This window comes from Atractosteus spatula, chromosome 20 (genome assembly GCF_055471065.1).
Source record: "Atractosteus spatula isolate fAtrSpa1 chromosome 20, fAtrSpa1.hap1, whole genome shotgun sequence".
In the NCBI taxonomy this organism is placed as follows: Eukaryota; Metazoa; Chordata; class Actinopteri; order Semionotiformes; family Lepisosteidae; genus Atractosteus; species Atractosteus spatula.
The window spans coordinates 10,653,559-10,675,321 of record NC_142725.1 but is presented as its reverse complement, the minus strand read 5'-3'; the positions used below and the strand labels follow the sequence as shown (position 1 = coordinate 10,675,321).

At 37.8% G+C, this 21,763-nt stretch overlaps 1 protein-coding gene across 2 annotated transcripts; it reads right to left on the bottom strand.

The window, feature by feature from the left end:
- Positions 1–1,649: 1,649 nt before the first annotated feature.
- Positions 1,650–21,603, bottom strand: lactbl1b (lactamase, beta-like 1b). 2 transcript variants are annotated; one of them, XM_088938402.1, is made up of 8 exons: positions 21,544–21,603; positions 18,122–18,142; positions 14,750–14,885; positions 13,642–13,748; positions 11,250–11,407; positions 6,640–6,887; positions 4,037–4,142; positions 1,650–2,628 (listed from the first exon to the last, which is right to left on the bottom strand). In XM_088938402.1, exons 1-8 carry the CDS (start codon positions 21,601–21,603, stop codon positions 1,650–1,652), a joined length of 1,815 nt encoding a protein of 604 aa, XP_088794528.1. The 2 variants fall into 2 exon arrangements, with proteins under 2 accessions (XP_088794528.1, XP_088794527.1); XM_088938401.1 differs by lacking the exons at positions 18,122–18,142; positions 21,544–21,603 and adding an exon at positions 15,740–15,802 and having other exon boundaries at positions 14,750–14,897.
- Between the last annotated feature and the right edge of the window lie 160 nt (positions 21,604–21,763).

Genomic DNA, 21,763 nt, shown 5'->3' with positions numbered 1-21,763 from the left:
CTCTCTACAACTCGCTGTGATTTTCTTACAATTATGTAAAGGAAGACTACTACTGAAAATCCTAGGAAAAGTCGTGTAATGTGTCACTGGCATTAGGAAGAGCCCTGTGTAGGAATCAAGGCCAAAAGGAAAAGCTTAGTCGAATATTAAATTGTGGAGGACTTAAAAACCTGAAGCAATTGCCTAAATATTTAATGTCCACTGTCAGCTCCCTTTCCCCCAAGAGATTTAGTTTCCTTCTCCATTTTTGTTTATGTCAGGTTAATATTTTGATAACTCTCTACCTAATCGCCATGTGTAAAAATAGCACTGCATTTCTTTTATCTCAGCTTATGCGAGGTGGAAACAGAAGCCTACTTTGCAGCCCCTTATTCACAAGACTGAATCTTAAAGAGTGTTCATGACGCACAACTCACTTTTAATGAGGGTTGGGATATGTACTGTGTGAAACTGTCAGAAGAGAAAAAAGTTTGCTTTCACGGCACTATAAATAACGCTTCTTATCAAGTCTAGGCACTCAACAAGAATGTTAAAACCTTATGCTATTGCTGAAAGCCCATATATTTTGTCTGTATGTTGTTTGCGTGCAAGTACAGTACTGTATGTGTGGGATGCGAGTAAGTTATATCCCTATGGACACTACCTTTGAATTTTACAAAACCTCAGTATTTCAGAAAGAGATGGAAATTAGTTTTTCTTATTTGTTGGACAGTTTTTTAACATCTTTGGCAACAGTGTTCCAACGAATTTTCTCAATATGGTATTATATACATTTCACATAAACCTAGTTGAGAATGAGATCATGCTCTGGTTATTGTCCACAAAAGACTGTGCCTTTCGTGTTAGTTTTTAATTCTGAAAACAGAATTTTTGAGGCTCTCAGCTCTGCATCTTTCAATGTAAATTGAGCCATCTTGAAAAAAATAATATTTATAACAAATGGAGCTCTGTATAAACAGTGGTATTTATTTTGAATTCATTCTGCTCTTTGAAGGTGAAGAGAACATCTATAAATAAAATCTGAAGGACTTGCTTGTATAAATGTAATAAAACTAAGTGGCCTGTAGGGTTTATACTTTTGGTTGGATGTAAAATGAGTTGGTTGTCTTGACACAGTCACACATTGACATTAAACATACAGTACCTCACAATTCTCTCAATTCAATATTAATGTACTCTCAGAGGTAAGAATGTGGCACATTAGCTAGAAGGTGTTAGGAAGCAAATATTCCTTCAGTTGGTACTGTTGGAGATTTGTGTCCAGTAACTGCTGCCCAGATGAAAGACACAAAACCTCCTTGCAAAGTAAGCTGGTTTTCCACCTTCATGAGCAGTAACACAATACTTTCAAAAACTGTAGGTGACCCAGTAGAAAACAATATAGCTCATGATGCCTAACTATACTGCCATAGCCAGGTGTTTATATGTCAAAATATCAAATGTCAAAATATGAAACTGAGAATTTTAAACTTTGCACTTTTGTGCTCTTCCACAAGTTTATTATCTTGTCATGGTAAATATAGTTTTCCTTTCAAGACTGCATCATCTTTTAGAGCCAATGGAAATATATACCACTTCTTGGTATTCATATCTCATGATGATCCTTGGCTACTGAGTCGGTACTTTTTCAAAATTTTATTTAGAAGAATTTAGGATGTGAATGTAGGTCTTCGAAGAATCCGGACCACATTGTATGTGTTGAGCCCTGGTGCATCGAAGCCCGGAGACTGACCCTTCTTGTCGAAAGGATAAAAGTTAAAGAGCTGTCCATCTTGAGCTTCCAGCGAAACAGAGGCAGTGCTGACTCGTAAGACACAGGGGTATTCTTTCTCAAAGATAACCTGGAAGACCCTGTCCTCCAGGTAGTTGAGCTTAATTGTCCTATACCGTTCAGGGATCAGATCCTCTATATGTGGACCAAACTGCTGCATGATTAAGACCCCATCTGATCCAGTTTTAATCTCATAGAAGGTGATGTTGCTGTAGGTGTAGAAACCAACGTAAGGGGCAGGATTGGGTGGAGGTGCCAGAATGCGTCTGGCTTCTCGGAAAGCCGTCTCCATGGCTGGGATTATATAGCTGTAAGTCTTAGCCACCAAGTCTTCCTCCTGTGGCCTGCTTCCAGCCATGAGCAAAACCAAGCCCATCTTTAGCCGCGGCACCAAGGAGAAGGTAGCTGAGTAACCATCCAGATCTCCATCCTTCCGTAACACCTCGTAGCCAAGCTGCTCATTCACCTCCCAGGGAGTACCTGTCCAGTTGGCGAAGTAGTCCTTGTCACAGCGAAAGAGGGGCGTCATCATAACCTTCAGAGTGTCAGGCTCCAGAATCTTGCGGTGATAGGCCCCCAGAAACACCATGGCCAACTTGGCTAGGTCAGCTGCCGTGGAATACATCTGCCCAGAGGGACGGTACCAGCCCAGGTCATAGAGGGGTGCTGGCTGTCCATTACTGTAGAAGCCCACAGCCATCTGGTTTTGAATGGCGGGGGTGATATCAAACCCTGTGTCCTCCATCCCTAGCCGGTCCAGGATGCTGTCAGAGATCCAGCGTTGGTAGTCTGTGCCCACCACCTTATCCGCCAAGACATGAGCCAGAAGGGAGAAGGCGAGGTTACTGTAATGGCATCTTGGGGAGAAGAGAGAAGAAAGAGAGAAGAAAGATCAATTAGGAAATGTTACATGACTTGGGATTCTGTGAAATCAGCAGAGTTTTTTGCGTGAGTATGAAGTCCTTCTATATCTATCAAAGGATGAAAATTTTATTGGAATTGGATTCAAGATAAATCAATTGAAATTAATGAATATGTTGAGCACCAAAAGAAACATATCACTCTATTCAAACATATGTGGTTGTAGAAAAATTAAGTATATGGATATTGGTTACATGTTTTACATGTTCATTGTGATTAAATGATCATGATTGACTTTGACACACTTGAGTGACTCTGACTCATACAGGTATATACAGTAAGCACTTAATCAGCTCTGTAGTGAAAGATTTGATTGCGCACAGGTAGCGAAGTGATTTAACCTGTTGAATGTCAAGCCTGTCGAAAAATAAAAAAATAATTAGCATGCCTTATTTGTCAAGAGAACAGCACTTTTGTGCATTCAGCATTTTGGAGGCTAGATAACATAATTGCACTTCCAGCTATATTAGGGCTGGTCCTGGCAAAACCTAGCAAAACTTTAATGCCAAACACAGTTCTTCCCAATCTGGTCAGACATGAGACCTCAGTGGGAAGTTTTACAAATACAAATCTCAGTTTTTTGTATCAAAGCCAGATAAAATATATGAATTATGCAGTAGTTAGTTATCATGTTAAAAAGAAAGTTATATAAGTAAATAAACAACAAGTATATAACGGTGTAGAACTGGAATTTGCACTTACAGTTAAGTAGTTAATTCCTCAAGAGGGCATATGTTTAAATCTATGTGAAAAAGGTGATAAATCCAGAGGTGGACCATGACCATATGTACTAAAATTGCATGAACTTTGTATTTATACTCCAAATATAACAGAAAAATGTTATGCTATTGAGTTGTGAAGTCAGCAGATAAGCATGATTCTGAATCAGGTGACAGTTACCAACAAAACAGGTGGTTTCTTGTGCTGCAAAAAATACACTGAATTTCAATTTATTGAAAAGAGATTTTAGCTTTTATTGAAAGCTATATTTTATGTCCCTTCACATAATGGGTACATGTAAAATGTATATAGAAGGTCTTTATGAGACAGGCCTATATGGTTAGTCTATACTGAAATCAGCCTGTTCATAGGAGAATGCCATGAATATTATTTTACAATTAATGCATTATTAACAAATCTCCTTTTAAGCATTACCTCTGGGTTTAAAAGGTTGAAATGGTTGATATGCAGCAGTCCAGACACATGCCATGTCAATGGGATCTCACAGGATCCTAGGGCCAGCTGCATTTTCTTGGATTCAGAATCTAGATTTCTGGATACAGCACACTTGGAAGCTTTATTGGAAATTAACTGATTCTGTAGGCTTTTCCCTTTTAGCCTTACCTGGTGCCTGGGTCAGCGACTAACACGTCATCTTGCAAGAGATTGATAGCAGTCTGTGTCTTTCCTTTCCACAGCAGGTTTGTCGCCCTCAACCGTCTGGGCAACCCTGTGGGTTAAAGTACACACACCCAAGGACACTTAATCCCGGTTACACCCTCTTTATGCACGTATAGCACTGTGTGACTATTCTTCATATCCACAGATATAACAAAAAATGCAGAGAAAAAGGAAGACCTTGAGGCTGTCTCAGATTTCTTTTTTTCCGAATGTCAGCTGTTTTTTGTTCTCTGTGCTTAATGGAACCTCACTGATCTTTCCTGTATTTTATCATTGACAAGGCATCGGTTCAGTGCTTACTTGTGTCACCACCTCATATTTGCCAAGCAATTAATCCTGTGCTGAGCCTGGGCCCATGGATCACCGAAAACCTTCAGTAACAACCACTGCCTGTCTCTCTCAAGCTCTGAATGCACATAGCTTACTGTAAATGCTGCAGATTGCAGTCTTCCCACTAACTTCCCACTAAACTTAATCCTTGTGCTGGATCTGACCTCAGGACGGATACAGATAATGGACTAAGTGCTAGCTGCTGTCAAGACTCCCCATTTGTCACGGTAAAGAGTTTGCATTTAGATTTGTCACTGGGATATGGCATGTCTCTCCTTTTCCTGCAGGTCTGTGATTTTGCACTGTCGTTAATTGCTGGGGATTCAGTTGGACCCCAAAAAAGGACTCAAACATTGATTTAAATAAATGTAAAAAATAAAAGAATGCTGTTAATCCAGAAGATGTGAGCTGTAGATGTAAACAAACAGTCCAATTTATGACATATGCTACTGTATGTAACCCATTAAATTGTGACTAAATAGTACCTGTCCTTCTCTGTTTTATTAGGCTGCTTTGCCAGATATGGGACTTTCTTCAAGGGTTGAAAATACATAAATAAGGAAAATATACAACATATACATAAAATATACAAATGTAAAAATTAATGTGCTTAAATACAGCAAGAAAGCCTTAAGTAAGTACTGCAGATACTTGAAGCTTTGTTAGCAAAATATTAGCATTTTTTCCAATCGATTACATTGTAGCCAAACAAAAAAGATATATGTACTGTACTTATAACGCATATACAGTAATTATGTATTGAAATAAATTTTAGTTTTAAGAGCAATATTTATGTCAATATTTGTGTCAGATACAGATTTAGTTCTAAGTGAAAACATTTTAGAAACTATTTTATTTGCAATTTGTTTTTTATATACTGTATTTAGAGATACTTTTAGGATGTTTCTTTATAGTTCCCATCTGCAGAGATAAACTCTATTCCTGTATTACGTGTTGCCTTGTTAACTGCGTAAATATCGTGTCAAAGTAATGCTGTGATTAATTAAGAAAGATGTGATTAATGGAAAAGTCCAGAAATAAGGAAATTACCTCAATATGCTTTTTTTAAAAAAAAGGCTTCCTTTTTATAAACTGTAATATTTTAACAGAGCTAGAATTTAACTGGAGTTACTCGAATTTGTTACAATTAATTATTTTATGTCTTGAAGTTTGATGCTGTTTGAAATACCTTAGGAAGCTACTGAATTTAACAAAAAAAATTGTTCAGAACTACTTAAAATCATATTAAGTTTTTTGTAATTGTGCACATATTGCAGAAGAACACATAATAAAGTAGAACGACAAAGGCCAGCATTCAAACTGTATAATTTATTTGTAGTTGTGATTGAGTATGAGGATGTAGTTTTTATGAAACCTTCTTCATCATGCACTGTCATGCCTAAAGTCAAAATTTTCAATTTCCTCTTTCTTACCTTTTGAGTTTTGAAATAACTAATATGAGTAAGAATCAAAAACTAAGTCACTGCTTGAAGGAACATCCATCTGTCCATTTTAACCTACTGTAGCAGTACTGTATGTCTTTAGACTGTGGGCGAAAACCCATGTGTCACGATTGCAAACCCCTCCTCTTAAGGGCGCTCCAGCCCTTCCTTGTTTGTTATTCATCCCCCGCACCTGCTCCCTGTTCCAGCCCCTTTTCTGTTCCCCCTTAAAAGCCAGACGCTGATGCTAATCCGGGCTCTGCATTGGTTCCCGCATCACGCGAGCCCGGGACCTGGATGCGCCTGGCTCCGTTATGGTTTTAGTTTCTGTTTCTTGTTCCCGTTCCCGTGCCCCCTGCCAGTCCCGACTCGGTTCTGGTTTTTAATCGTCTGTCTCGGATGGATTGCCTGGCCTTAGACTTTTGCCCTGTTTTTGGATTTCTCTTTGGACTCATCCCTGGATTGTTTGCCTCGGTTACACCTCCCCCGACCACCAGCACTCCTTGGACACACCCCCCTGTTTTTATTCCCGTATCCTGCATGCCTTTTTTCCCAGTGTTTCCTCACTCAACCCCGGATCGTGTCATCTGCATAGGGTCCGGAAAGAACGCTTCGCGACACCATGCAAATGTGAAGGAGAACATATACTGTAAACTTCACGCAGATAGCATCCCAGGTCCGAAATCGAACCCATGGCCCCAACAGCATGAGGCAGCAATGCTAACCACAGCACCACTGTACTGCCCACTTGAGGGAACATTCCCTGGTAATTACCGGAGAGCTGGCTTGCCATCCTGCGTAGCGTAACTGAGGAGGTTCTGATCTGCACTTCACCACTGTCCAGGAAAATCAGCCCATCGGTGATGTACTTAAGCTCCGAGTCTCGGGATTTCCCCAGAGGGTTCTTAATAGTAAAATTCTCCATGTATTTTTCCAGAGGGTCATCCAGGGAGCCCACTTTGCCTTCCTCCCAGAGACGGTAGAGCATCAGCGTAGGGAAAATCTTTGAGAGACTGGCAATCCTGTAGCACACACAACACAGATATGTGAGTCACAGAGACAAATTCATTAGCATGAGAGAGACAGTCTCACAGAGAACCAATATGAGTTGTGAGGATTCCAGCTTTTCTTGTCCAGGTTGGGGATTTCATAACTTAAGATCTTGCTTTACTAATTGGAGGGTTTGTAGATATTGTCTTGGATTTAATCAACCTCCACTCATCTGCAGAATTCCTTTGTGAAGAAGTCTCTTTACCCACAAAACAATTCCAAAACTTTCAATATGCTTAATTCTTGTGTGTTGCTATTCCTAATGAACTGTACTTCCCCTGAAGGGAAAATTTACCACTTAAAAAGTCTGTCAACAAGGACTTCATACTTTTGCCTTTTTGACAAGGACAAGTCTCAGATGTGTGATATTTCATACATACAGCTCACTCCCAGTGCCATAAAATGAACACAATAATAGACTTAAAAATAAATCATGACTGGCTTATTCATAAGTTCCTCCACATTTAATTAGAAAAATAGACGCCTGAAGGCAAAAGAACAGATGTTTCAGCAAATCAGTGAATTTCCAGGTCTTCCATTAAAGGTTATTAAGTGTTGTGTATGAGTCAGAGGTTGACTAATCAGTGGCTTACATATAAGGGGGCTGATACACAACATGCTTATGTGTTAAGCTAATGGCGCTTGATCTGCTCCATTTCTTCAAACTCCTTTACCTCGTGGTGTCCCTGGAAAAAGGCTACTACACCTTCATTATGGAAATAAAAAAAATATCTGGCAATGAGTGATGCTGTTTACTCTAATTGTGAGAAAGTGAAATGGCATTGTTGAAAATTCAGCTGCCAAAAATAACAGCTGTGTAAATATTGACATTCAATGACATGTCCCTGTCTGGTATACCTGAAAAATATAGTAACAGAAAAAATACATCTGTAGATACTTTACCTGCAAGTAAAGATTAGGCCACAGTTATAGCAATACCTGAAAATCTTCAGTTTTATCTATAATAACAACATCCTGACAAACATTTTTGAACAAGAAACTTTGACTACAGATAGCAAAATGCTATTTCTCATAATCAAAAGTACTAGAGCTGAGGGGGAATATCATTCCCATTGTTAATCGAATCATTCCCCATGGTACAACAGTATTTCCCTTTACAAAGAGAAGTGGTGCCTTGTTAAGAATGTTCTGAAGAGATTGTTCCCCTTAAAATGATTCCCAAATGAAATCCATTACCTGTCTATTAGATCCCATTTCCTCTGCTTGATTTCAATTATTTTTCTCTACTTTCTGCTTTGTTGTCCTTAACATAATAAACGAAACCTTGAGCACTGGTGTGGTACCAACGGCTTTTAGTTTGTTATAATCGGATGACATCACTCATGCTGTACTCAGTCAAGAGGGAACCTCCTTGTCCTCCAGACTGACGAAACTTCCCCCCTGTACACCTTCTTATACTTTGAACAATTATCAAAAGCATGAATGTGAAAAGTTCAAGTTCTTAGTTATTTTAGATCCTAATAAATGTGATTGTGGGACGAATGTGTTAGAGTTCATATGGCATAACTCGCCTAACTGAGGGAACGGCAGCCTGACCATAAAAATGAGACAGACTGAACCTTCCCTCACTTTCCCAGGAATGAGCCAGGGAGCTGCTGCAAGGGTGAGAATCATGTGGCGGGAGGCATGCAAGAGAAATCCACAAAGGAAAGTCCAGAAGACGAGTTGTTTACATATGTTGAATAGTGCAAGTAGGCAAGATAAGAACCTAACCTTCTTCCTGAACTTTATAAACTCCCTTGGGAGCATGAGTATCAGTATGAGCTTGAGGACTGAGTATGAAAACTGAAGCAAGTTTACAAAGGAGGTTCGCATCTTGGCAACTTCCAATAACTTACAACATTTGGTTTGCTAATATGAAGATCCTTAGTCATTGTCTAACAAAAAACAGTAAATCTGCTTTGGCATTATGAAGGAATTGTTAATAAAAAAACTCCATGCACAGTTGCAAATATGCCTGCACATTAATTTGCATCTTTATGTGGTCATTGGAAATTTTTAAATGTATTCAGATTGCCCATCTCATTAAAAGACTTAAAGCATAGTTCCTGGTCTATAACTGGAACAAATCCAATTATATAAACTCAGTGATACATGACTGTGATTTATATCACAGTTTATGTAAAAGGACACCGAAATTTATTCCTACTTGTTTTGGCAACAGCCACAGTGCATCTACATTAGTATGGGAAGGACTTAAATAAATTACATTTAAAATGCTAGATGGAAACATCTAATGTTATGCATAACATAGCTTGAACAGACTTATATGGAACTTCAGAATAGAAATAAATTCATAAATGAATTATTGTTTAATTTATTAGGCAGTTGTAATCTCTTCCAAGTTAAACCAGCTACTGAGAACTCATTAAGGTTAAAGAAGGTTAAAATTACACTGAAGGTTGGAGTTTATTACCATTTAAAGCAACATTCTTTTAAAAATAATCAACAGGGAGATTCATTTTCCAGAGACAAAAGCCCTGTTTAAAGAACATAAAAATTGGGGATTTTAAAATATTAAAATTTCTGAATAATAAAAAATTCAGATATGCCCCACCGGCACAATAATAACAAAATTCAGAAAGGTGCAGTTGTTTTTTTTTTCTGCAGCTCAGAATCTCATTATCAGATTCAGCATTAAAGATTAAAGATTAAAGAAGTCTAACTGTAACCTGGATATAACTTTTCACAAAAGGTTTCCAGTCTGAGACTGTGGCTAGCAGGCCATTTTACTAAAATTATATATATACTGTATAGCTCTACATCTAAGGAAAGCACTTTTCTTAGCTGTCTTAAAATAGTGAAACCAGTGCTCCTACTGTATGTGCTATGGTCATCCTGTTTCAATAAAATAAAAATACAGTATGTGTACCAGAAATGTAAAGTGTATTACATATATATATATTTTTTGGCTATCATTATTATGCTATTAAAGTGGATGCTGTACAGTATACAGTATGTGATTTTACTGTGTGATGTTCAGTTTTTTTATGTCCAAAAGGAAAAAAATATAGAGAAAAGCTGAAAATTAAGATCACATCAATACAAGTGAAGCTGTGGGTTATAAAGTGGAATTGTTATTTCAAAAGATTAAGATCATTCTTTTTTCTCAAGAAGAAACAGAACTCAATTGCCAATTGAACACAGTTTAAATTGCCAAATCACACGTCCTTAATCACTTCTGCAATGCACACTTATCCTGTGTTGGGAAAATAGTTACAAATTATTATGTAGGGGAATATTTTTTAAGTTAAGATGTTGAGGAAAGATTCTTCTAAGGAAGCAATGTATTACATTATGCAAGACTTACACATACACTAAACAGAACACGGTAACTGATTGTTTTTTTACAATTTTCACTCAAGTACTTTTTCTTATACAAGTAGCTTGTGGTTTTACCTCAGCATTACTTTTTAAAAATTGCCGTCCCCTACAGAGATCTTAACTGTTAGTTCCTTTTACTAACAAACTTCATTCATACTGGTTCAAACCACAATAAAGTCAAGCAAAATAACATCTACAGTAATTGTCTGAGATTGCCTAAGCTAGTATCTAATCAACAGGAAAAAGTCTTACTGTGTGTTATTGAGAAGTGTTAAGATCACCTGCTGCATTTAATTACTATTGTCTTAAAATTGCCTCATTCTCTTCTAGCTGCTCACGATAATTAAAATAAATTCAGTACATCAATTCCTCCTTTAACACTTTGGTCAAAATAAGATCATTTGCGATTATTTCTTGAATGAATATACATGACTAATTGGATTTATAAATATCAGATACATATGCAGACTACAGAATTAATCCTTCTCTTCCTGTACTAATTATACTGACATGCAAGTGAGTGAACCTACTGTAGCTCATCATGCATATCATATACCATGTCACTTGGTTTGACAGATACTTGAATATCGTCTATTCTGTCAGATGTCGAAAGATGTCTGCCTAAGAGTCCCGTCTGCTTTGTAACATTTCCTTTGTTCTGACAATAAAAGGCATTGCAGAAGTGCGAGCAACAAAACGTGGGGTCGACTCTTTAAACACACGTTGTTTTACATAATTTTGGTAAAATCATCAGTTTGCATTTGCTGAAAAACACTTTAATAGAATAAATGGACCAGAAATCCGTCATTGATTCTGTTTCCCTCAGTTTTTTTAGGTAGGAAATTGATTTATCCTTTCCTTACCCACTGTGCTATCTATGATGAAGTCTAAATAAGTCTGTCTTGTAGGGGAGCAGTGCGCAGTGAAGAGTGAAGTGATCATGGCGAGGACAGAAAATCTTTGCATTTGTCAGTAAGATGACTCCATACCTGTAGATGGTATATTCGTTTGGTGGCGGAGAGAAGGGGTCAGAGCCGTTCTTCTTGCCAAAGTTTCCAGTCCACAGTACAGTGTCATTGAAAATGACTATGGCAGATAGAGACGGAAGACTGGTGGAGTGAATACTGTGCCGAAGAAGCATGTCCACCTGTTAGGAGAAAGCTTGCTGTGAATATCGTGAGGCAGGTTTTCATAGTATTGAACTGCAAACACATTTCCCTTCGATTTATCCGGCTTTTGACATGTAATGTACAAGAAAAATAAATGCATCTCCATCAACGTCTCATGGGCTGAAAATCTCTATCAGGGGAGGTCACAGCCTGGAAGTGGCTGGCCATGCGTAACAACCCATGTATCTCACTCTGTCCCTTTAACAAGGCGTCGACCCCCCCGCCGAAGCACCAAACCAACCAGCTTACCTGTTCTATCACGACACCCCCCGGCACTTCCCTGTTTTAGGACACCCTGTCAGATCACAAACTCCTCAGTATTGGACATTTTCTCCTGTTGAACTGCTTTCTCCCTGCACTTCATCACTATTACTCTTTCTGGATTTTTTGGACTCTTTTCCCTTCGACCTTGGCTTACGGATTTCGTCTCTGGTTTTGTTACTCTTGGCTTTTTGGATTTTTGATACCTGGCTTCTTGTACTCTGTCTGACTTTTTGACTACGGTTTGTGGATTTAGTTTCGGACTCCATACACCTGGCTCTCTTTATCGGATACCTGGTTCCTTGAACTCTGTCTGGCCTTTTGACTATGGTTTGTGGATATACCAGTTCCAACCACAATAAAGTCGAGCAAATTCACATCTAATTGGATACCTGGTCTCTCGAACTCTGCCTGGCTTTTGACTTCAGTTTATGGATATTGTTTTTGACTTATATGGTACACTTGGCTCTTTTTGGATACCTGGAATTCGGCACAACTACACAACTCTACACAACTACGACCTCTGGATTACGCTCCTGGACTTACTGTTTCACCCTCTGTATTTTTAGGATCCAATATCTCCCTCTGTTTATATTCCACGATCGTAACACCATGTTTCTCAATTGCTTACAGAGAGTACCTTTTACAGTAGGCACCACCTTTTAGTGGTATAAAACTCAACACTGCTGGGATTCTGTTGAGCTGAATCAATCTTGGAATACTCACTTTTTGGTTGAGTAGCTTCTGTGGATCTAAATGATCCAGTTTAATACCTTTGAAATAATGCCCATGCTTAGCAATATTGTTTTGATATTGAGGTGAAGAAAGAGGTTTCTCAGTCAGGTTTTTTTAATAATTTTGAAAGTGGCCATCATTTAGTATTATTATCATACCTAATTTGCAATCACTAATTGTGCCTTTGTCTCTGCTCACAGCACCAATCCCTGCAGCCACAAAGGAAGTGCAGACAAGCTCCTCCAGCTTACCTACTCATTGAACCATTAAACCAATTCAACCATCGAACCCATTGAACCATTCATTTTTTGGTTTGTTAAAGGTCTGCCATCATGTAGAGGAGGCTTAGCTCCCATTGGAGGAGAAGTCATAGGGTTTCACTGTTTCATTGCCTATGGCTGACTTATCCCAGCAGCTCTAAACCAGTTGTGTGCCACTGTTGGAGCTTCCAGTCACAGTCAGCTAGTGACATGACCCAGCCTCGAGCTCATGATATCTGAATCACAGAGCTCAGCCTGCACTTGTAGCATGATTTTTTATTGGTTTCACAAACAGTATCAGACACAACTACCAGTGAATTCCTTTTTATTCTTTATTTTATGTCTGCTGTAGGATTTCACTTTTACTCACTTACTCTTACTCACTAGAAGCAGATGGCATAGGTTTTATATAGGCATTGGTATGAGAAACAGAATCCTGAAAGTTTCCACAGATGCACAATACTGGCTGGGCATTTGACCATAATGACCAGTAATGTACAGTATCTCTTACTCTTAGGATGAACAATACATTTATCACAAGGGGAAGAGCTCTGGAATCCACTTCACAAAATGTTTCAAACAACTTTTTTAATCATCCTTATAGTTAAACCCAAACCACTTTATTACTTCTATCAGAAAGTTTTTTTTTTCTTGGCAAGGGTCATGGCAAGATTGTATTGATTGTATGGATTGATTAAGAGAAGAAGGAAAGTCGAGCTCTTGTGGTACTATTTAGCTTATTTGTGCAACTCCAGGATAGGTTCTGCCACAGCCACAATGGAGCTCATAAACAAAATGGCATCCAAAACAGGGCTCTTGATAGCACGCCGATGAAGACAATCTAGGTGATAGAATTTCGTGAACATGGTGCAATCATCTTAAAACCTTGTGATTACATTGGAAAGTCCAAAAACCTTTGCTTAGTGGACTCTCATGTCCCAATTCCTGGAGCTTACCTTCTCTAATGCCTCCTTCAGAGAGGGGATGGGGTGCTCGAGAGGAATAGGTTCTGGAAACCGGGGACACATATGTTCCGATTTTTCATTGCCATCCATTACAGCATCTACACAAGGCGGGGGAAGAAGACAGAAGTTCCTTGATGACGCAGTGCATCAAACAGAATTCACAAGGTGTGGTCTGTGCCAAGGTAAACAGTACGATAGATGCAGGGACTTAATGAGTTTCCTGTTGGGCATGAATGAAGCTTTGATTTAACTATGAAAATCTGGACAATGCGGCAAATCCACTGGCACAGTATGTACTTTTACAGGTTTTTCTATTTAAAGGCCTCTTCTCTCAATCTCACCAGCAAAGCAAATTCACTTCATTTGTATCCAATCATTACACTGCTTAGCTCTGATTGTTTCCCTTGAGCAAAAGGCTTTTTTTTTGTTGCAATATGTGGTGAATAAATAGACCAACAGCAGTGAGCCACTAAGAATCTACACACTACAATTTGACATAAATAGCATCTAAGTCAATATGCATGATTCAAGAGTTCCCCCCCAACTCCATCATCTGTTCAGACTTAAAAACCTTCTCCCACTACTTCAAGCTTCACGTAATCTCCAGAGATCACATGTAAATGAGTAATTAAGAACAGATAAGAAGCTCACAGTGCTAAATGTGGAAGGTAGCTCCTGGTTTTAATGGCATGAAAAGACCTCTGCAGAGCCGATAATAGAAATAAGTCACTTTAAGCTAATGTCTAGAGCAAGCATGCCCAATTTGTTTGTTGCATTAGATGTAAAATGTATTTTATTGGTTCATTACTGTACAGCTGTTTAGATAGAAGCCCAAAGTATTTTAAAACTCCTGAGTACAAAAAGAAAATATGAATATTCCAAAATGAGCTGCCATCAAGACCATCACAAGGATGAATAAGAAAATATTCTTGTTTTAGTACTGGTTCATCCTCACTGATTTCAGTCCTGAGCTTTTGACAACTGAGGACTTCAAAGAAGCCTGAAATTGTTGAATCCATTAAAAAATATCAACTAGAAATGGCCCTAGGAAGAGTGTAAATGCAGGTTCAAAATGCAGCTCACAGAAGGACTAACTTACCTGGTTCTACCTTCGGCAGCTGGTATTGCCACAAGAAGCAACCTGTCATGACTATAGATAGCAGCAGAAAAAAGACCATTCCCAGCTGAGTCCATTTCACTTCCATCCTGATGCCTTTGGTGTATCCTTGAACCCCCTCACCAGTATGCTAGGAAACCAACACAAAATGTCCATGAACAGGAGAGTCTGAACAACTTCAGAATGTTCTGTACTCACATGAGAAATCATTTCATTGGCCTTAATGCATACCACTTTTTTTTGCATAATTTGTTTGCAATTCAAATCTTAATGATGAATTGAAATTATAATCTAATCCTTCCCTAAAGAGCTCTTTGTGTGACTTACTGAATGACATGGTTATTTTGTATCACTACACAAAATACACTTGTTTATTTTTCTTATTATTTAGGTCTGTCCAGCAGAGAATCAAGCACGGGTTTGTTCAGGAAACTTCAACATTTGCATGTTTTTTAGACAGGAAAAATTTAAATTTTAGGTAGCAAAATAGCTACCAGGAACACACTTTGGGGCAAAAGAAAGAAATAGAACAAAAAAGTTAAATAACAAAAACTCCAGTAACCAAATCAGCATATAAACTGATTCAAAGTTTCTGTTTCTGGCCCTTTGTAACTTGTTTTGTCTGAACTATGTTGTAACAGTGGTCAAAATTTTCATCTATCTCAGTTCTTCAGATTCTCATTTGTAGTTTGTTCTTTCTGGAATCACCTGCCTTCAAACCTGCCCCGCCTTATTTAAGCTGGGCGCTCTCGCTACTCCCGGCTCTGTATTGGAAGACGGATGCCTGGAGGCCCGCCTACCACCAAGTCGCCCTACACCCGCGGCTTGAGGTCATAGGCCTCCTTTCGGCGTCCTGACCCTGCTGAGTCTGGGGCTCAGAGCGCCTGGCCTCGTCATCCTGTTTTTATTTCCCTGTCCCTCTCCCTGATCCGTTTTTTAACTGTGTCTAGTTTTTGTTGCGGATGTATCTACCGGATTTGGACCTTGGACTTCGCCCCGGATTTCCCCTTGGACTCCCTTGGACTTGTTTGCCATGGCCACGCCCTCCGAGCACCAGTTCACTGTCGTCACTCTCCCCTGTTCGTCAACCTGCCCTGATCCTCGTCATCTCCTCCCCGTTGTCCTTTTCCACTTCCGGATAATACCATCTGCATAGGGTCCTCAACTACGCATCGTAACACTTTTCTTCTCTTTTCAGCATGGAATAAACCTTTACTTGTTCCTTTGCAACAAAATGAAAGACATAGATATATGAAAACAAAAAATGTAATATATATATAGAGTATATGTCAAGTGTAGTTGTCAGATGCACACTACATGTCGAAGAATAACTGTTCTTTGAAATGCTGAAAAATTATTTTGAAGTTACTTGATTAACAGTGTCAGGTTGTGTGCCAGACTTTTAGTCTCTGTCACAGTCAGTTAGTAATATGACCCAGGTTGAACCCAGGATGATAAAGCTCGACCTTTGTTTGGGCAAAGTATCTTCACCATTTCAGCCAGCCGACAATCTCAAATGGTTGAGATTTTGAGTAGCGAAAGTTTAGTAGCACAGGCAAAAGTTTTTTTTTTATAGAGATGAACTGGAATAATGATTCGTTTGTGCTCTTGCAATACCCAATATCCTGCAACTGTTAATTTTGAAGATTAATAGGGCCATCAAAGTGATGTGCAGTATAGTTAGTGTGTAGTACACTGCACATTATTTCTCATTAAATCATATTAGAATGTACTGTATGAGAGGCTTTTTTAAATGTTTTAAGATGTTGGATTGTCTGCATTAATAGTCAGTGTATCTAAGGTGTTGTTGCATAACATTAAACTTCCTTCTGGTAGGAACATATAATTTTAATATAATTACACAGGTAAAACACAGCAAAAAAGTCACTGATATACAGTAGCAATGTATATACCAACAGTATATAGATATGCCAACAACATTCTGGATATCTTCCTGGTGTTTTTGGATACAGTCTTAAAGAACTGTATCTATGACACTATGTCAACTTTTTAAGGTTATGTTAGACTTTCAATCTGGGTGAGATATCGCTCTAGCAAACATTCAGAAATAAAAACCGATACTGTATGAGTCTGTTCTTCCTGTCTTATTTTCTTTTGCCTTTCTCTGAACAATCAACACAGTTCTTTTAGAAGTCGAAATATGGACAAAATGTATCCGCAAAGCACGTGTAGATGAGTTTGCACTCTTTGTAAGCTGTCAGGCAGACAATTCTAAGTTCAGACGCTGGTAGAAATGTTTCCCTTTTCAGAGACAGCAGCTGTGACATCAGCTATTGGAGAAGTAATCTACACTGGAATAATGGGAAAGAAAAGAGTTGAAGCCTTATCCTTATATCATTGAATATTGAAATGTATTATACAATGTAAATATATTATTCAAAACAGTCACAAGTGACTGGATTATTTCTTTTAAGGATTGTGTGACTTTTTAAACCTTTTTGACATTCATAATAGAAGTTTAAATATAAGTTATATTTATAAATCTAGTTTTATATGTGGAGAGATTATTTTAAAATATTTAGTTTAGTGCATACTGTCAGAATAATGTTAAAAAATTCTGTTAACCACTCCAAAGAATTCTACTGTAAAGAATATTACATTAACACACTAATTTCTACTAATGTAGACTTTACATGCAATTATAGTGTGATAGCGTATCATCAGTCTAAAATAACTCCAAAATAATTTAAAACAGATATTATGAACCAGCAACCTCAGAATTCTACTGAGTATGAAAAATAATCTTGCTTAATTATTTAAGAAATGGAATTCATCATACTGTAGACTTTGTTGGCTACACAGTGAAGGAGGAACATATTGTAATGATGATAAAGACCACTGATTGTTCATTTTATATTAAGGAAATATAATCTAGATGGTAGAAAGCATGACTGAATAAAATGATTCCAAAGACACAGTGAAAATCCATATTTTGAATGAGTAATTTTCAGCTAAAATAGAAAAAGGTGAACTGAGAAGTTTTTTAAGTGCAGATAATGAGCTGTACAAAATATTAAAACATTTAGACACATACTCTATTTCTATTTCAAAATTGCCACTTCAATTGTCAAACTGGAGACTGGAGGAAGAGTCATTACCCATTTTTGTAAGTGGAGGAAAAAAATGCCTCTCCACTGCTTCAGTTCAGTCCAAGCTTCATAACTTAAAGAGAACTAGAAAATTCGACTTTTAATAAAGGTCACTTACCAAATACTAGTTTTCTGAAAAAAAAAAACTTCCAAATGAACTCAAGTTAGGTCCAAAGTAATGCATCCAAATTAAAATCCCAAAATCCAAAAAACGGAGTTTTTGCTGTAAGGGAGGGGGTCTGACAGCACTAGGTGCTGGTGTATGCTCAGCACAGCTTGGACATAGTTTACGGTCTCCATTCCTTCACTGATTGTGGTATAATCCTACTGATAACCCCTCTACCAACAGTTCAATTTCCTCCTCTCCTCACTGTTGCCCCCGACGTCATAATCTAAGGATTTACTTCACTAAAGCCCGACAGAGCAGGGAAAACTAATCTCTAATCCTTCTAAATGAATTCATTTTAGACCATTTCTTCCACCAGGACCTACTCTACCAAAATGAAAACATGGCAGTTCTATGAGACATTTGAAAATCTCACCTCAGTTATTCCAGCATAGTTACAGGCAGCTGGTGTTACCTTACTTAGCAAGAAACATTAAACAGATGCTGTTTAATGGATCATTAAAGGAGTAAACCCAGATGTCCTGGTTAAATTCACCCCGCCTAATTGAATTGGTAAAGCAATTTCACACATTTAATTCTACAATTATTGTAATTTTCTATAAACAAATACCTGTAAATCATTTAATCATTTACTTTTACAGGAGCACACTCAAGGCAGTTATAATCAAGTGTGAATGATCAGTCCTTTTGCACAGTCCTGCATTTTTACTGTACAAGGACTACAAAAACCACATACCACAATAAAGGTCTTTTTCAGTACTGTCATAAAGACAGTACGTGGCTAAATGGGTGCAGTATCATAGTCCAAAATAACATTGGTTGAATAGTTCAACACCGTAGAAAAGAGCTTAGCACCTACCATGGCATATCGTCATCCCACAGTACAACAGAGATTATCAGACTTTTTGCCTGCTGATAAATAGCACCAGCTTTAGAACTCTTTTAAAATATCACACAAAACACCTGTTGCAAGAAAGCAGTGAACAAAGATTTGCTCTAACAAGCCATCTTTTTTATATAGTAGAAAGATCGAATTTTTGTAAATGGAATATATACTGTAAGTACCCACATGGTCACATTAATGACATTTTTAAATTTAACTATTTTGTGCATTATCTCCCGAGTAAATTGTGCCCCTAATTTGTTATGTGCACTAAAAACTTATCAAGTTATTTAAAACCTATCGGATAATCAGACAAACATTGCAATGAAATCACCTCTCCCCCCCACACACACTACCCCGCAAGCAAAACAAACTGTGTTGCATATTTGAAGTTTTAATGCTAATATAGTTGTATGTAGCCAAGGTACCTACTGAGGATTAAATCATTTAAAATTTATTTTTAAAAACGCATAAGGTTTATAAAAAGGAGGCCAATCAGGTAATCTATCTCATCAGGTAGCTAGCAGCTAATGGATTTGAGGATACCATCCAGTCATTTCCTATAAGAAGTTAAGAGTATTGCCTTTCCTGCGCACTACCTCACTCACACCACAGTCTAGGTCTGTCTTCTACAGTCTGTCAGAACAGCAGTCAGATTGTGCTGAGCTTGATCACAAGGACAATGCACAGCAGATAAAAGCAGTTTTGAAAACAGAACACCATTTTAATTTAGATTTGACCGTGCAACTTTGATCACATTGACAGATTTAGTTATAGGTGTGTGAGCCTGGTGTCATTTTTTGCGTTTTCCTATGGTTGTTGACACAGAAAGATTGAAAAGACAACTCCTGCCAGTTCCTTGCCTTTTCTTTATCAGTGTGTCTCATGCTGGACACCACAAAGACCAGTGCCGCAGAGCTGGGGCTTAGACTGGGATTATAATTGAGAGTTAAAGGCAATACAAACGGGCCGAGGGTGGTGGTATTACCTCTATAAATAACCTGTGATACGATTACTCTGGAGGCCAACAACAATTTGCTTGAAAGCATTAAGTCAAAAAGAAAAAAAAATTACAGTAACAACTGCACACCTTTTATGTCTTTAAACAGGAAAGTCTTTCCTGGGTTTCCCTTATTCACACTTATTTCACTTATTCTGTTTGATTTTCTTCTAAATCTGATTGTCTGTCCTTGTACTATGAATCAATTTTATCCACGGCAAATATGCCTGTGCTACAGTATTTCATTTACATAGATGTACAGTAGCTCTTTGACTGCATCATGATTCCTTAAAGCACTTAAACCTGAACCATCACAGATCAAGGGGCTCCAGCCTCTGTTCCGCCTGAGCTCTCAGTGACTTCAATAAAATACGTATTAGATGAAAGGAATATATATTGAAAGCACCATCTTTCTAAAAGGTCAGTGTTGTGACTGATATTATCATCAACTTAACTTCCGCTTTCTGTAAACACAGCATACGTAGGGTCACCATTTGGTATATTAAAAAAAAATGACAAAAAGTCAGGGCAACAAAATCATAACCTTAAAGGTTACACTTAAAGGACATGATATGAAACAGGAGCCCATTTATAAGCTCCTGGTTACTGTCATAAAGCAACTTAAAAGCAAAACTGAGCAGAGTCTTAATCTTCATTATGTAACAGCTGGACACATGCTTTTTACTACTGATTTTGTGGTCAATTTAATAAAAAAATCTAAAAGATAAACAGGAATTCTGCAACGTAATCAACACTATGACATACTGTAATAGGACATGATAACGAGGCAATGACTCATTGAACTTTTAATTTATAAATGTTTAATTTATTGTGTAGTTATTTAGAAAAGTGTTTGATTTAAAAAAGCGTCAATTCACATTTTTATTTAAAATCTCCTTTGAAAGTAACTTCCATTTTCTATGGAAGCACATTACTGGCATTAGGAAAAAACATATTGCTTGGTAATCTCTTAATTCCTAGAAAATTGTCTTTATTATGAGGGTTATTAAGCGATTGTAAATTATTCTGTAATTACAACATACAAATGATCACCTGAGTGTATGAACAGTCTATCACATTGTGCAGTGATAGCACCTCCCTGTACAAGCCACCAGGAGCTCAACTGGAATGTTCTTAGTGTTCGTGACGATGTCCAGTACTGCAGAAAGACCCATTGTATGTATATTGTATGAGAAGCATTGTATGACAAATGTGTATCATGTGATTATCACATACAGTATGCAAGTATGTACTAATTAATTAGTGAATTACTTAATAGTAAGTAATTATGAGAAACAAATGATTTTTTTTACCCTTGATGGCAGCAATGCACTTCCAGAATTTTGCAATCTTCTGATAGTTGTTATTACAAAACTTTTTTAGGGACAAAACCCCATAAACTCTGAGGTAAAAAACATCTAACTGGAAACTGTTGAAGACATTAGCCTTTATTTTCTAAATGGCTTTATTGGTTTTCAGTAAAATACTCTGTAAATATTGTGTCTGCATGTAACAGATGTAACTATCTCTTTCTGGTGTATTTTTATCGTACTGTAAGGAAAGAGCAACGGTTTGCTGTTCAGTACACAAGCCATCAAAAGCATTTTCCAATAAAAAAGAAATTGTCAGCGATCAGATGGAACATCGCATTTTTACCTGATGTTGTACACCATCGAGTGATGTCTGTCTGACCACTTTGCTTCCAAACGCCCCCATGAAAACAGTAGGTAGGCCCCCTAACAATAAGACAAAACGTTTTTTTTTAGTGACACTTGACATTTGTTGTCATCAATCCAATCCAAGCCAGCAGCTGTTGTCATAGATTTGGAAATACTGGGCTCAGTGAATTTAACATTTCAAACTGGCTTATTCGCAG